The sequence below is a fragment of the Plectrocnemia conspersa genome, unplaced genomic scaffold (genome assembly GCF_051122295.1).
Source record: "Plectrocnemia conspersa isolate PC_06_02 unplaced genomic scaffold, ASM5112229v1 ptg000009l, whole genome shotgun sequence".
Classification (NCBI taxonomy): Eukaryota; Metazoa; Arthropoda; class Insecta; order Trichoptera; family Polycentropodidae; genus Plectrocnemia; species Plectrocnemia conspersa.
Genome location: NW_028277173.1, coordinates 6,261,644 through 6,278,765, shown reverse-complemented (window position 1 = coordinate 6,278,765; position 17,122 = coordinate 6,261,644). Strand labels below are relative to the sequence as shown.

Sequence of the window (17,122 nt, the reverse complement as noted above, 5' to 3'; positions counted from 1 at the left end):
ATCATACAAATTATTACCATATCGTTTTAATAGTATATTTTTAGGAAATTCGAAAGAAAGCAGTTATAACTCGACTTAAGTGTAAATTAAAATGACTAGACTCGTAAAGCAAAAAATATTACTTTGAAGCCAGTTTTAAAAGGATAGCCGTCCGTGAGTAAACATATATTGCTTCAGTAAGAATGCGATGTATTCCCGAATATCCGTACATGTACATTTTAATATTATACAGATAATCTGCACTTGAAATCTTTTTATAATTTAAACAAAAAATATTGCTCCTTTTTACGTGTCTTTTTGGATTGTGGTAAAAGTGTCGTGTGTTCAGTTGTCATCGTGGTGAATTGTCGTTGTGTCCAAATATCATGTAGTGAAATGTCGTGTTGTGAAATGTCTTTTGGTGAAATATCGTGTGGTGAAATGTCTGGTCATCGCAAGTGTGGCATGGTGTAAACATCTGATGCTTATAAAATAAAACTTTTTATAATTAACCTTAATTTTTTGTGATGTATACTGGGTGTACATGTAATCTAATTATGTGAACATCTCTATAAATATGGCAAATTAAGTGTTTATAATTATTCCTAACGATTAGCTTAAATATTAAATTAAATAAAACTGTGATCATTCGCAAACAATTCACTTGCGTAGGGCCCCGCGCTGAAAGTAATAAAACAATGAAACAGACGTTAATATTATTTTTATCATAAAATGTGAAATTACAATTCATAGTGTTATTTCATTCTCCACAAAACATAATAAAATCAAAATTGTACGAATTCTGGAGGTTTGCCGTTTAAGATTTTGAGTATCTATGTAAAATTCGTATACCTAGACAGAGCCGGGCTCGCGCTCTACCAGAACAACTTGAATGTGTCGTTTCTATGAATCGTGGCATAGCGTTTATCTTCGTCGCAATAAATAAAAAAATACACAAAAAAAACTATGGCCCATTAAGACGCACATGTTGGATCCTGTGTTTTCTGCTGACGTCCATGTTTTAGAAATAATAGGCATTTAAATTTAAATTTCAACATACGTTGATTGTTAGTAGTGATTCGAATTTTTTAATGTCAAGTTTATTTTTAAAGTTAGCAATATTTTAATATTATATTAAAAAAAGCGAGGAATATTTAGATTCAATATTGTAAAGATTCCATAGTTGCAATATAATATACGGTGATCGGACTATTGCTCACATGGCAACTAGTCAAACGAACATAGGTCACATGAAAATTGCTCACACGGACATTGGTAACAAGGCAACTTTTTACACGAAAATTGGTCACAAAGCGACTACTCATACTAATATTGCTCACACGGAACATCAGTCACACAGTTTTAGGAATAGTAAGTTTTTAAGGAAAGTTTTTTAAATTCAATACATGTTCATTGCGTACAAATTATTGAGACGAATTTTGCAAATTTTAAATACATAAAAAAATATGTATTTAATATTTTGTATCAATTTGATGAAAATATCTTATATCGATTTGTGTATATTTACAAATACTTTTGGTCTTCAATTTAATATGAACAATTTTATCGAGTACATACATACTTATTTTTAGAATACATGTATATATATAATATATTATTATGGATTTAATAAAACTATTTTATAAAATGTGTATGAATATTTATTAATTTATTATTTTAAGCAATTAAATTTTTTCCCTTTGGGCTAATTTTAAAATTAAATTACTTTGAAAATATGATTGTGTACTTAATAACCACTTAGTTAATAATATTGAATATTGGTTATTAATATAAATATTAATACGTAGGATAAAATTAATTCATAATTATAATAACGATAAATAAGTAATATTTTAATATCAGCTATTTAAGATATTTTGGATTTTATGTCTATATATACTTTTTTATAAACATTACTTTAATATTTATTTAATTTTAAATTGATTTAATATATCTTTGCGTTTTTTTTCTTCACGATACCTTGAAACGATATCTTTGTTATTTATTTATAAATTTCGGAAAATATTTATTTACTTACGTATTTGAACATTGCGAATAGAACAAAATGGGCGTAAGAAAATAAGGGCGCGGAACGATTTTCAAAGAAGTTGCGAATTTTGATGGGAGTTAAAAAAACGTATTTCCTTTATATTAATATTAATTAATTAAATACATTACATCAATTTGCTTTTATTTATTTTTTAAGTGATCAGCTATCATATAATTATTGATATATTTTGCTTAATAAATCAACATGTTTCATAACGTTTTCATAATTAAAATTATCCAAATGCTTTCGGTTTTTGTATCAAAAATACTTAATTGCCATATTATTATTTAACTTAGAGATTTTCCTTGTAAAATCAAATATAATTATTTAAAAAATTGTGTAAAAATATTTATTCATATTATATTTCAATTAACTGATTTTTTTCACTTTGTGTTTTGTTAATTTTAAATTAAATAACCTTAACAAACTTACTTTTTCTAAAACCGTGTGAGCAATATTCGTATGAAAAATTGTGAGCGATCGATTTGTGACCAATTTTCGTGTAATAATAGTCCACGTGAGCAATCTTCCCGTGATCAATGTTCGTGTGACCAGGTGCCACGAGAACAATGTTTACCGAACCATAATATATGGTTCTAAAATGTATTTTTTGATATTGGAATTTAAATCGATTTCTTGCAGTTCGTGTAAGTAGTCTAGTTACTTTGTATCATTTACTTGTGATTTTGAAGAATCAAAATGTCAAACTGCTTTTATTAAAATTATTTGAAATTCCATTTGCGTATGGCCCTGCACTGGCCAGAGCCGGCTCTGATCGGAAGTAACAACAATTAATATCAATAAAAATAAATGTTGCCAGTTGTATTTTTTGTTATATTCGCATACAGGTGTTGGCAATATAATTTTTTATTGCTATTTTTGTAAAAAATATTTGGTTATTTTTACAAATACATATTTTTTTGTAAATAAATATTTGCAATGTGCATATACTTGTTATTAGCACATATATTACAGTATTCATTACGATATGTTTAATTGTTTCGACTTTGATTATTATTATGATGATTATTTCGTAATAGTATTCGCAATTTTCTAATTTTAAATCGTTTTTATAGATTTTTTATAGGGACGTCATTTTAGATTTTTCAGGGGGGAGGGGGGACAAAAATTGGCCAGTCAGTGGTTGTTCAAGATTCATAGTATTTCATTAAATGATATGCATTTTTCAGGGCAAATTCACCCCTCTCCCCCACTTGTCCCCTTTCCTAATGACGTCCCTGCATTTTTTTTACATACACAGTGAGTGCGCAGATTTTTTTATTACCGGAGTGTGCAGATATTTTTTTCATCGTTAGGGAAGATTTAAAGAGTAGCTAAGACGGCTTCCATAAATTATGTAACAGGTTTATGGGGAGAAGAGGAAGGGGGGTGGGGTAAAATTTTTACGAAAAACTTGTGACAATTTATGGAAGCCTCCAAAATTAAAAAATCTACCTGTTAATTATTATTGCCAGAAAGAATAATAAATCGTTAGCAAGAAATTTGAAGATTGGTTCAAAACTTGAAATCAGCGATAGTCGAATAAGTTTCTGCTGTGATATATATCGAGCGTAAATATTTTTTACGTATAAATTTTAGTTTTTTAAAACTAAAGTAACAAATTCAACAGTTTTTTTAGTGGGTTTTTGTTGTAGTTCATTCATTCCATATTTAATAAGTTTACTGAAATACAAACATATGCCGTGTACAAATAAAACCTACTAAAAACGTATTAAATTATGTTTATGCTAATTTCAGTATTAAAAACATCATATTAAATGTTTAATCAGGTGGATGATTTTTATGATTATATATTAGTATTTTTCTGATAAGAAAAATATTATGTTGTAATGAATAAAACAATTTTATTCCATAAATTGGTATTCAAATAAAATAATCAGCTTCCGGAGTACAAAGTAAAAAACAATTTAGAGTTAAATATATGCATTATAAATAATATGTACATAAACTCGTATGTATTAGACATCTACATATATTATTTTATAATAAAATATTAATCTTAAGGCGTTCACTACAATACAAGAATATGTCTTCAATATAAAACATATTCGAAGTTTACACAAGAGCGCTTTTAATGTACAAAAAGCAACTTTTCATTTACCAAAGGAATGCACAAAGCGCTTTTACGGGTATCCGTTATCTGATCTGTCTTAGAACACAAGGTGGTATCTTTGTCTTTGGTATCCGTATCGTGTTTCGCTAATTTCACTAAACAAAGTTGCAAACCCACGTATACGGTTCATCTGTTCTATTCTTAATAAATATATGATTTAATATATTTGCCTCAATTGGTATACATTTTCAACTCAATACTCATCGGATTCGTTATCCCATGACAGTAAAGAGTTCATCGAAGCGATTCCGGCAGTCGACCAGTTTTCTAACGGATCCGGTGGAGATTGGGGCTCGTTGTGTTGTTCGCTTTTAGTCGGATGCGCTGACTGTATTCTTTTAGGTTTTCTTTTTGGATCATCTGACACATTCATAGGAGCGACTCTATAAGAAAAATTATATTTTGCAAATGTAATTATATTTTACTTATAACATAATGTGTTCATACCTATTAGTACGGGCTGTTTTCGGACGACATCTCCTCTTCTTCTCGTGTTTTCTTCCATCCTTATTCGTTTGTATTGTACATTCCCTATTTCCACATTGCACTTCTATACCAGCACCTTCACCTTATAGATAATGTTTTGATTATAAATTAATATTGATATTGAGTCATGTTTTAAATGCATACCTTTAAAAATAACCGCTTGTTCTGTGATTGTCTCCATATTTGCATCACATGGCTCTTCGTTGTTGACTTTAGCATCCATTGCTTGCTCTATATTAAGCGGACGAACGTCTTTCAAGTCCAAATGTGATAAATCCGTAAATTCAGGAGTCGCAACATCCCTGAAAATATTAAAAATAATATTTTAACCAACAATTTTGTATTAATTGAATACACTCTACTCTATGAATATATTTAACTATATAATATAAACAATTTGTCTGAATCACCTGTTTGTATCCTGGACGGGCTGTTGTATTGGCTCATTAGGTTCGATTGCAAAGTGCAATGGTGTACTCCTCACTTCAGTTTCTATTGCATCACCTCCCATATCTGAAGAGCTTGTGTCAACAGTCAGCAGCAAGTGAGCACTTCTCCTAGATATGCCAGACATTGGTTTGCCGTTGTGTTGATTTTGTCGAAGTTCTTGATTGCGCTTTGTGGCGGATCGAGCTCGTTTCATTCTGGCAGCTTTGCCCAACAAGGGCGCTTCTAAACATAGCATTAATAAATTACCCTAAATCCAAAATAATTTAGATAACGGACAATCATACCGCCGATTCCATCGCTATCGCTTGGTTCTATTCCCATTTGTTTTTTCTGCCTCTTTTTTCCAGCTCCCCAATCGACTTTGGGACCTGAAGGAGCATCGACTCCAAACAAGTTGGTCAGACAACCTGTCACGTTAGCAACGGGTGCTGAAGAACGTGCTTTGGTCTAAAATTGTATACAATAATAAGTTATTGAGTTTCAAAACCCACTATACGAGTGTGTTAGATCTCACCTTAACTGTAGGTCTAACTTCTTCTACATGATGCAAGTTAGCTGCTTCAACGGCCAATGATTTTATTTTGCCTTCATGCTCCGAAGAGTCTTTAGAATCAGACAAATGTATAATCTCACGCAACGGATCGCTATAAATCTTAATCATGGGTGGCGTAATACATTGAATTGGATTCATTAAAGGAATCTGCGGTTGTTGCGTAACGTTCTGTAGCTGTGGACCGATAAAACCCTTACCTGGTAATAGTTTCATATCTGTAAATAATAATCATAAGCATCGTCTAATGATTTGCAATTCAAATTTGTTTTTTCTCACCTGTGTCCATAGGCATAGGATTAAAACTGAGAACCGTCGATCCTGAGATTGGTACGGTGTGTTCTTTGGGTATTTGCATTGTTGTCGTTTTTGGCATGCTAGAAGTATTATTTACAGCTGGCGTCGTTTGCACTTTAATCGTGTTGCTTTGCAAATTGAGCCCGTTTGCTCCGGCCATGTCTAAATCGTGTGTGAATGCCATCACGTCCAACGCAGAAGATAACGCTTCGCCAAAACCACCGGTCACGTTGAGTGCGTTCGTTTGAAGCGGATCGACTGGAGGTCTAAATTACAAAGATTTTTGTTAAAGTACAGACACAAATCGTATGAAAAAATAACATACTTTATAGGAACTTTAGTCGGTGTCGAAATAGAAGCTCGTCCCCACATTATCCTTCTAAGATCTTCACCGGTCATTCCCCTCTTTCTCAATTCGTTTATAGTGACTTTGCCAACTCTCTGAAATACCCAAATAATTCATTGTAAATCTCATCTTTATAACATAGGTTGATCTTTCACTTTCACTATAAGCTACTTACAAAATATAAATAAAATATTGTCCTTTTACATTTGTCGAGACTGCATTTGATCGTGAGACGAAATTTGTTGCAAGGACTTGCTAGTGCTTTATTAATTTGTAAATTTCTAAGTGTTTATTCTCGTTGTCAGTACTCATATATGTTTGTGAGATAGGAAAGAATCGATAATGTATTTTAACTGTTTATGTGCCAAAGTAACTTTACGTAGTACATCACATAATGCAACCTATTTTTGGAATTAAAAAAAACATGTCAAGTGTTGAATACTTGGCAAGGGCTTTTTTAATTCAAAAGGAACCTCTGGGTGCCATTTCCGGTCATTTGAAGACCATTTGCGGTAGTTAAAAACCGAAGTGCTAGGGTTGTCACAACAAACCATTATTGAATTAATTTTGCTTTATTAGCAAACTATAATTTTACTATTGCTGCATCCAAATATCCTCTAAAAAATCTCATTCTGATCTAATTATCAATGTTCATTAAAAATTACATTTCATATTAGGGGTACCGGAAAAGATTCCATTTTTTTTTACATTCCTTGTTTGAGATCAGTTTGACCCTGAACACGGTAGAGTGAGCATCTTTGTAAGTTTTTTTTTCTATAGTATTGTTCCTCGGCTTTCTTTTTGCGCCATAAATATTTTTTTAATCTTAAGGGTAAAATTAGCAAACCAGAAGCAATCGAACAATACATACGGCATTGCATGCTACTTTTTTTTCGATCAAGGCTGGAAAGCAACTAAGGCAGCTAAAACCATTATTGAAATTTATGGAGCAGTAATAACAGCAAACAGATGCCAGTTTTGGTTCCGGCGATTTAAATCTGGCGATAGGACCTTAACAGACGTTCCGAAATCAGGACGACTTTCGAAATTCGACGATGAACTGCTGAAGGTCATTTTGTAATCAAATCCTCGTCAAAGTATCGAGGATTTATCCCAAAAACTTGCTGCTCCGTGGTCTACAGTGCAAGAACACAAAAAAGTTCGGGAAAACTAATCGAATGGGTGTTTGGGTTCCCCGTGCGCTGTCCGTAGCGAACAAAGAGAAGCGAATGAACACGTACGATTCACTGTTGTCAAGAAACAGAATTCACCCATATTTGGATCAAATTGTGACTAGTGACGAAAAGTGGATAGTATACGACATCGTGGTGCGAAAAAAACAATGGCTTTCAAAGAAGGAAGTACCTGTTTCGACCCCTAAGCCCGACCTCACCCTTCGCAAGTCCTATTGTGTGTATGGTGGGATATTCGTGGAATTATCCATAATGAACTGTTAAAACTGGGTGATACGATAACTGCAGAAGTTTATTGTCAACAACTCGAAAGATTGAATGAGAAATTTAAAGTGAAACGTCCGAATTTGATAAACCGAAAAGGAGTGATTCTGTTACACGACCACGCGCACCCTCTCAGTGCAAAGATGAACCGTGAAAAAATATGCAATTTAAATTTTGAAGTCTTGAAGCATCCTCCATATTCGCCAGACCTCGCTCCTTCTGATTTTTATCTCTTTAGATTTATGGAACATTCATTTAGGGACAAAAAATTTGAAAATCTGAAGGAAGTCGAAAATCATTTAAATTCGTATTTTAATTCGAAACCACCAAATTGTTATAAAGCGGGAATCCAAAAAATGCCTAAAAGTTGGCAAACAGTTCTAGATAACTATGGGGATTATATTTTATAATATGTAAAATAGTATGAAAATAAAATTTCAATAAGACCTATGATGCTTAAAATAATGGTTTTCTTTCCGGTACCCCTAATATATTACAAAGGCGCATATGACTAGTGGCACCCTTGTCGACGTTGAAGAGAAGCACATTAATTTAAGCCATTTTTAAGGAAACTATTACAAGTGGTAATAATTTTAAACGTTTCTCTATAGATGGCTCTATATACCTAAATGGTAATGTAATGTTATTCCGTAGCGTAAATGAGAGTCTTTGTGACCCGTAGGTAGCTCTTGACAATACGGTCACGACGCGACTGAGCCCCATACGTGGCTCCTGGCATTAGAAAGGTTAATATTATTTGTATTCATAATTTAAAAAATGTGAGACGATGACACAGCTGTCAGCTGTTTTAAACGGTAAAAGGCTTTAATTGAATTGAGTTATGGAGGCAGTCCTTTTATATCTAGTAATATTCAACTCGTTGATTTTATGAGTTTATATTTTTGTTGACCCAAGTCATGGAACGTCTTTGTTCAATTTTTCTCAAGCATGGCTACTCAATTTTCAAAGATTATTTTATGCTGTGAATATGAATATTAATTTAAAAAAACAACGCCAAACCTTCCAGTTAGTAACAGCTCCTTTCCGTTGCTTGGCTCTCGTCTTCGATTTAGATTTGATGACCATAACTCCACGTTGCTCGTATCTTGGATCATCAGACGGACCCAGGCCTATCGAATACTCTTGTAAATAGTGATGAGCGTCAGACTGCGCCACAGCTCTTTCCAGCGTGACTACAATCTTTGCCCACTATAAAAAATGCAATATTTAATAAATTCAACGTTTACAAAAACCAATTGTAATTTATTTACCTGTTTCATCCATTCCTTCTCCGACTGCTCGATGACATGGGCGTACGTATTACCCATCATAGCTATCAACATGTTCAGCAACAAAATGGGTACAAATACCATGAAAATGGCAAAGACTGATTTGGTGAGGTTCGGGTAAGTAGTGAAGCTTAAATCGGTGTACTGTAAAATATAATTGTCTTTAATATTTTATATTTTCTATACGTAATTATTCACATTTTCTCCACCCTTAATATAATGAATGCCATTTATTTCATTTTTAATTCAGTTGCATACTAGAACCCTAAAGAAATATAGTCACCACAGATAAAAATGTTGTATGCATTGAGGACGAAACAGGATTTCCTTGTGATTTACCCATTGTTTCTATTAGTGTCTTGTATACTAAATATCAACAAAGCTTTAAAAAATTAAATCGCTAAAACTCTGAGTAGTATTATATTTGTTTATTCTTTCTAAAGAATCTCCTTTCTGATCTATACATGTAAATATATTAATAAGAAAAACTCATTTAGAACTAATCACAGGTTTAATGGCATTTAATTTTATCTCTGCTTAATACCATATATGGACTACTAGCTTTATATAAATAAAAGAAGATAAGAAAAATATTATATAAAGAAACTTACACTATAGTCTCCTAGTGTGATTTGAAACAAAGCCATCCAAGTTGAAGCATAACTGCTATATAATGAGTTTTTGACGCCAGGGAATCCTTTTGACAGACAATAACAGTTATTAAGAGTATTTTATTTGTAAGTAATTATTTATGGTTACCTTTATATAAAAAGAAGAAAGACTGCGAGAAACCAAATAGGACAATCATATAAATTATACCAAAAGTCAACATGTCACCCGTTATCATACTATAAATCATAGTAACGAACGGACCAGTCAAACGAACAGCTCTGAAAATGTATTTTAGTATTAAATAAACATTGGATTGTACTACTTACATGACCACTAAAGTTCATTAAGAACTATTTATAAAACATAATTATGAGATAAGCAATGCATTAATATTGTCACATTTACATCATCGCAAATAAGTATACCACTTTGCAGAAAACACTTTTCATTGCCGGTAAAATAAAAACCTCCACAATTACATTAAAATCTTACCCCGCAAAGAACATCAATAAAAACCACGATCCGGGTACTGCAAACAGTAGGATTGCTTCTTCTGAGTTCCTATCTTGCATCAGCCGGCACGGAATGCACGCCAAGATCAAAAAATTTGATACAAGAAAGATGGCTTTGGCGGGAGCGTGTGTCTAATAATGAGATTTTATTAATAAAAATACATTTCATATTAAAATAAATAATATAATAAACACCCACTAATTGTTTCATGAAAGCGGATAATCCTTGATTTTTTATTTCATCGCCTTGTTGGAGAAGCACGTAGCTCAAAACGCCGGCCAAAGTTCCTATTTCGCACACGTAACGAGCAGCGTCTTTCACATTCTCCGGAAAGGCCAGTAACGGAGCCATTCGATCTATGGGTCTCAGATAGACGGCCAATGATAAAAAGACTAAGTGCACAAATAGAATCAACAGTCGCTTCAAAAACTGATTCTATAACAATATAAATAAACGTTATAAATATAAATACACAATTATCAACGTTCCTAGATTAAAATGTAATAAATTTACCCTTGCAAAAGTCTTCCACTTTTCTTCTAGCAACCGTTGAATAATCCCTCCATCCAACATATCCAAATGCTCCTCTTTAGTTCCATTAAGAATTATAAACAAAGCAGAATTCCAATCTATAAACAAACATTTATTGAATTAAAACATTATAATAATAAAAAAAAATGTAAGCTTACTCGTTCGTCCGTCAGGTAACAGGGTGTCAAGAGCGTTCAACGGATAAGCCGAGCATGTGATATTGGAGTATCTCCAAAACTCCCTTGCCGAGAGTTCCAACATCTCTTTGAACACTTCGGCTCTGCCAAGTTTGCATGCAAGCGTCAGCGGCGTCAGACCTTCCTTGTTAACTTTGCCGTTGCTGGCCGGTAACTTGGGATGCCGTAAAGCATAACCGAACATATCCTATATAAATCACAAATAGTATATCAATAAAACTCATGTATGTTAATATCACGGCTAATATTGAAGACTCACTAATTTATCACAGACTACCACCATGTGCAGAATCATGTTACCGAAGGAATCTTGCAAATCAGGGTCGGCGTCAGAGTCTACAAGTAAATTGTACACAGACTCGTTTGCGCAGCAAGCCGCCCAAGCTAAAGGATATTCGCCCAAATATGCTAAGCCTTCATAGTCAGTGTGACGTGCTGGATTTGGTCTTTGTTGATCACGGGGCAGGAAAAAGCTTCCTAATGGCAAAAAACATGTGAGTATTCTTGTAAGGAGATTGAGTCAAGTTCATATTATTTAGAATGCAGATAGCCATATCAGGCAGTAGGTGATTTGCTTGTTACATTGTAATGGTAATATTCAATTGCATGTTTTTAAAAAAATATTGATAGATTGGAATGGTTGGATGTTCAAGAAATATTAAATATGAATGTTTTAGTATTTATATATAAGTTAAAAAAGTATTTAATAAGAAATAAAGATGTAAATAGATTTAATACTAGAAATAGAAACAATTTAAGGATAGTTAGGTATAAGAAAACAAGTACGGCCAGGGGAATAATGTACGGAGGTGTAAATTTGTATAATAATATTCCTAGAACAATCCATAAAAATAAATATGTAACGGGTTTCCCCAATGGAATAAAGAAACATCTTCATGCGTTAAGAAATGAATTATAATATTTAAGTATTTTTTTATATTCTGTTTTGCTATCTCTTATATGTATATATGTTTCGATTAAATTCGTTTAATGTATGAATTATTAGTTAAATAAATTAATAAAATAAGATATTAACCCTACTTAAAAGTAAGATAGATAGATACTTTGAGTATTGTAATAGTTACCGATTGCACGTTGATTAACGTTGGCTCCAGCTTCGACTAAATCTTGTACCAATTCATTGTTGCTGTAGGCTATTGCTAAATGTAGTGAACTTGCACCTAAAATAAAAATAATATAATAAATTTTTTTCTTAATTCATAATATTCAAGAAAAAATAAAAAGTAAATGGCAAGAAAAATGTATACAAAAAAAATATTCTGCTTGAAGTATTTTTCACAAAAAATTAAAGACAGAAAAGTAGGTATTGGAATTCTTGTATCCCCCAATAAAGTTCAAGAATAGTTGATTATATTAATATAACTCACCTAAACCTAAGTTAGCAAATTTGACAATGTTGCCTTACGGGATTGAAAATATTTAGTAGCTGCAAAGATATAAAATGTTAGGTACATTTGAATCATACCGAGATACTCTTCTCCCTCCACCACATCCAATGCCAGCATCGGAAAGCACTTTAGCAGAGTACGAGCCAATCGAGTGTGCAATCTCGTGTCACATATGATCAGCACGTGCAGCAAAGACTCTCCTAAAGCTCCTCGATGCCTCATCTGCCAGCAAGCAGCGTGATCCTGCCATCGCGCCAAAGGATCGTACTGCGACAAGGACGCTTCTATCGGAATGACCACCTATGTATAAAATAGACCTTTGAAAACCACAACCAAAAAATATTATAACGCTACCAAGCTAATTACTAACGTGTTTCTGATCTCTGAACTTCCATCTCAGATACTCGGCTCTGTTGATAATCTGTCCCTTGCCCTCTGCATACATGAGCACACCAAACTGCTCCCTAATCAGCTTCTCCACTTCTATCTGCCCTCCTATATTGTAGGCTTCGATCAATTCTCCGCCTTTAACCATTGATTAATGCATTATATAATTTTGGAAGTGAGACAAAATACAAACACAGTTAAATTGCATGATTATATTATACAATACTATATACCCTTTTTATAGTTAGCTAGCTTGTAAAGCAGGCACTGGTCTTCGTTAGACGATTGACTGATTACTCTGTCTAACACAGAACCATCGGCTGGCACTTCTTTTCCGCTCCGACACAATTTACATCCCATCTCAATGAACTACATCTTCTTAATGACAGTGTTCATCGATCTTTGGATAACTGATGCGAAGTTTTCAATGAAGTGAACAATGTGAGTGTTAAAAAATGGTCTGAAAATAAAATTAGACATGTGTATGAAGTATAAAAAACAAACATTTTTTTATTTGAATATTTTTCTTTACAAATGTTATTGATATAATAATTCATTAACTTAAGTATCAAATAGTTTAAGCTATTTACTTAATTACGTAAATGTATGATTAGTGATATTTTCGTTATGTATAAATGATATTCGTATTTAGGTTGAGTAAAAGTTGTCAAAAAACTCATATTGATAATATTTTGTTTATTTTAAAAGTAACTAGAATATAAGTTATTGATTATTGCAAACAGTCACCAGACAGATAAGTTTCTTATAAAATTGCAAGCTCACATCTCTAGATTATTATAGCTCAAACTATAAATATAGACAAAAGTAATTGTAATTCAATAAACCAATAAAAAGACAATGCAAATTTAAAAATTGCGTTGGAATTAGTTGCACAAGACTTCATAAGAATATTCATATACCTTTTTTTGTTTTTAACAAAAATCTGAAAATTCATGCGGATGTTCATTAACGGTATCTATTAATAAATCCGAACAAGTGCGCTAAAATCGTTGGACCTTACATTAACAAAAAATAAGGATCAGTACCGAATATTAAACGCAATCCCTAAATGTACATTCCAGAGGATAGCTACGTTGCCAAATGTTCCTATTTTGAATTTATCGTTACGCTGTTACACACGTTAATATGTAATATACAAAAACAAAGAGTCTGGTCCCACCCCGAATCATCTGCATTCATCAAAGGATCAAGTACTAAAAGGGACGTTGAATTTTCCTCATTCCTAAAGATTTTATATCGAAAGTATTTTTTTGTGTTTTGTATTATTTTTAGTTTTCTTTTATGATTTAAATTTTAGTCAGTATGAGCTTCTGTTATTGTTATTTGCTATTCCGCAAAGTACTGTTAAAAAAAATAAAGTAAAAATTATATTGCCATGCACTTCTTGTATCGTGTAGTAGAAAACGTGTTATAAACGTGTTTTACCTAGACCAAAGCAGTGCAGCGACGTTTGAAGTAAGTTCGACTAAAATTACTAATGCCAGTTCGAACAGCAAAGTTGACACCAAATGTTAATTTTAAAATACTTTCGCACAGTCCCAATACGTTACAATGGGTTAACTATCAATCTATAATATTCACCAGGTCAGATTAACCGCTAAGCAAATTAAGCACTTGCTTAGGGCATCAGAAGAAAAGGCGCAATGTTGCAGCTGAGCTTCAGCAATTTCATTCTTATGTGCGGCGGAACAGTTTGTGAAAAGAACAAAGAAGCAGAACCAGTATCATTAAATTTTTCAGAAAAAATTTCATTATTAAATGAGTGATTCTCAAATGTCTACGTTTGGGAACAAAAGTGTTGGATTTAAAATTCTCCGAATATAAAGCCAAATATAATGTATGAGACCTTATGAAACAAATAAAGTTCTCTTGAAAACTTGCATTGCAAACATGCTGTAAATAATAAGGCTCTTATTTTCAACAAAGTATATCTTACAACACATTAAAAACAACCCTTTTCTGTATTATATTTATACATACTTTTTCGTAAATAAATTGTATTATTTTTTAATGTTAGATAGTTTTTATTTTCAAGAAAGTCTTATAATTGATGGTGCGAACAGAACAGGAAATTGTTTTAAGAAACATGTGCATTTAAATAAATACTTTGTTTTATAAAACTAATTGTTTAGCATTTATTTAAGATACATCTTCAAAGTTTTCTTCGGGAAATGATTAATTTTAGAGTTATTCATGGGGTGTTCACTGTTCTGACCAATGTCCGCTCACTACCGCTCGCTCGCAACGAATCTGTCCAACAATAATGCACAAACAATATGTTTTATGAAATAATTATTGTATATATTGCTCATTTAAATTGTCCTCGATAATTTAGCAAGACACTGAAATATAATCTAAATTTAACATAAATTATTTTCCATCGTGCATTGAGGGCGGTGACTCGAATGCTTGTGCATTTGATTTTTCTTAAACAAATTAGGTGTTAAGATTGGTTGAAAAATCATATTATACAATTAAAAACTGATATTTAGATACATACTATATACATTTTATATGTACATCCATTCCATTGTTCTAATATTTTCTTTATAAATAATAATGTTATAATAGTATTTTAAACATGTTTAAATTCACTTATAAGTTTCTATGTAATAAAAGGATTTCAGAAAATATTGCTCACCTGAAGCAGTGCGTCTATTGGCTTATCCTGAAAACCAACTTATGTCTCTTTCGCTTGCTTTTTCGCCCTATTAGCTTCCATATGAACCCTAATGTCAATGGCTAGGTAAAGATCAGTAGTCCCAGAATATGGTCGGATGAATTGGGGCGAAGGACGAACGATCTGCTGCATTGGCGTATTTTGTGTGTGGACAGGTTTCTTTCAGACAATGTGTTGTCTGTATCCATGGCCACCGTGGCTTGTTTAATCAGGTTACCACGTAATTAAAATGCTTTTATGTCGATAACACCGCGGCGAAGAGGTGTTGAAAACTCACAGCTACCCCTACTTATTACCATACATCACTCGGTCCGAAACTAAGAAACTCAGGAATTAACTAAAGTCGCTTGGTTCGCTTTCGCTGAAAAGTACCAAGAGCGTCGCATATTGAATTTCAAAATCAATATGCTCGATTCTATTCGAATCACAGGGTCAAACTGGCAAAGTTGGAAAAGATGCGTGACGAACGACCAGTCGTTAAAATGAGTGTTGAAAGCTTTTGAGTGACACCATGGGAAATGTGGGGATTGCATTCCTTATAAGACCTCGAAATTTAAAAATAATTTTGTCGCTCTATTTGTATGTCAAACGAAATTAAAAAATATCGTAATATTAAAAAGTGTAAAAGTCGATTAAAACAATTTCTTGTTTGATGACGCCAGTTGAGGCATGTTCATTTTACTCAATTGAAAATACGTACGAATGAAACTACCGGTTTCCTAGTTGAGTTTAAATTTCCTGAATATATGTATATGACTACATCACAAAGTTGTTAATAACGATTTGAATGCCTAGGCATATTTTTTTTATATAATGAGGTATGCGAAATATTTGACACCTTTAAAAAAATATGGTCAGTTAATTATTATAAATGGTCGTAAATTTATTTAAACTTTTGATCAAAATTAATGTTTATTGTCAAATAATATATAGATTTAATTGTATTTAAAGGAAAACGGTTTTTTAAAACTTAATTGCATTTAATTAGGCATAACATAATTTGCAAAGAGACTATACTAGACTAAGCGAATATTCATCAAAGTAAATTCTAAAATAGCTATGAATGTATATAAATTATCTTAATATAAGTGTTTGTTTGAGAAAAGTAAAAATATATCAATAAATTTAAGTACAAACACATATAATTAGTCGTGCAATCGAACGACATGATTTTGAAAATATGGTTATGAAAAGCTTGAAAGCCCCTGGCCCATCGGATTCTTCGTGGAATGGAAGAATGCCTGAATAAATTAAGTATTTCTGGGAAATACTATTATTCATGTTTCACGATACGATTCTGATACATTGTAATAACAAGCGTTTTTAATTATGCACATTTAATCGTCATTCACAATGTACTATGTATTAAGATTCACTAAAGTAAAATTAAATAATTTACGGTTTCGTCTCTATACGAATTCATTAGAATTAGTTATATCAAAGCACAGTTTGATCTTAAAATTATTGTTTTATTCAGTAAGTAAGCGCCCAAAAATCAAAATAAAGGCGTAACGTTTCCTTCAAAAATGTTCAAACAATGTTGCTAACAAAATCCAAAAAATCTTGGTAAGCGTATATGCAACCGCGTGCACATGATCAAAGACCACTAAGAATAAGAGAGCACTAAAAAAAATTCCGTACAGTTAGCGAATGATTTTTAAAAATAACCTTTATTTATTTAATCTTATAAATGCTACAACTCACCTGCTTTTTCATCTTGAATCTACTTATAAA

The 17,122-nt window shown here is 32.3% G+C and overlaps 1 protein-coding gene across 2 annotated transcripts; it reads right to left on the bottom strand.

The window, feature by feature from the left end:
• Positions 1 to 3,892: 3,892 nt before the first annotated feature.
• On the bottom strand, positions 3,893 to 15,598 carry iav (transient receptor potential cation channel subfamily V iav). 2 transcript variants are annotated; one of them, XM_088192286.1, is made up of 22 exons: positions 15,350 to 15,598; positions 12,921 to 13,147; positions 12,671 to 12,825; positions 12,378 to 12,600; positions 11,977 to 12,072; positions 11,151 to 11,368; positions 10,853 to 11,078; positions 10,677 to 10,792; positions 10,362 to 10,598; positions 10,143 to 10,294; positions 9,798 to 9,928; positions 9,650 to 9,735; positions 9,021 to 9,182; positions 8,770 to 8,958; positions 6,272 to 6,387; positions 5,929 to 6,212; positions 5,614 to 5,867; positions 5,384 to 5,546; positions 5,060 to 5,321; positions 4,794 to 4,951; positions 4,611 to 4,731; positions 3,893 to 4,546 (listed from the first exon to the last, which is right to left on the bottom strand). In XM_088192286.1, the coding sequence occupies exons 2-22, from the start codon at positions 13,045 to 13,047 to the stop codon at positions 4,357 to 4,359; spliced, it is 3,666 nt and encodes a 1,221-aa protein (XP_088048412.1). In that variant the 5' UTR covers positions 13,048 to 13,147; positions 15,350 to 15,598; the 3' UTR covers positions 3,893 to 4,356. The 2 variants fall into 2 exon arrangements, with proteins under 2 accessions (XP_088048412.1, XP_088048413.1); XM_088192287.1 differs by having other exon boundaries at positions 4,611 to 4,725.
• Between the last annotated feature and the right edge of the window lie 1,524 nt (positions 15,599 to 17,122).

Bases quoted from the DNA above. Each gene is read 5' to 3' on its own strand.
- iav (XM_088192286.1), bottom strand. From the start codon at position 13,047: ATGGGATGTAAATTGTGTCGGAGCGGAAAAGAAGTGCCAGCCGATGGT. The intron at 10,295-10,361 runs GTGGGTGTTTAT...TCTCATTATTAG, and splicing joins CCGCTTTCATGAAACAATTA to ACACACGCTCCCGCCAAAGC. The intron at 9,736-9,797 runs GTAACCATAAAT...GTCTGTCAAAAG, and splicing joins TTTCTTCTTTTTATATAAAG to GATTCCCTGGCGTCAAAAAC.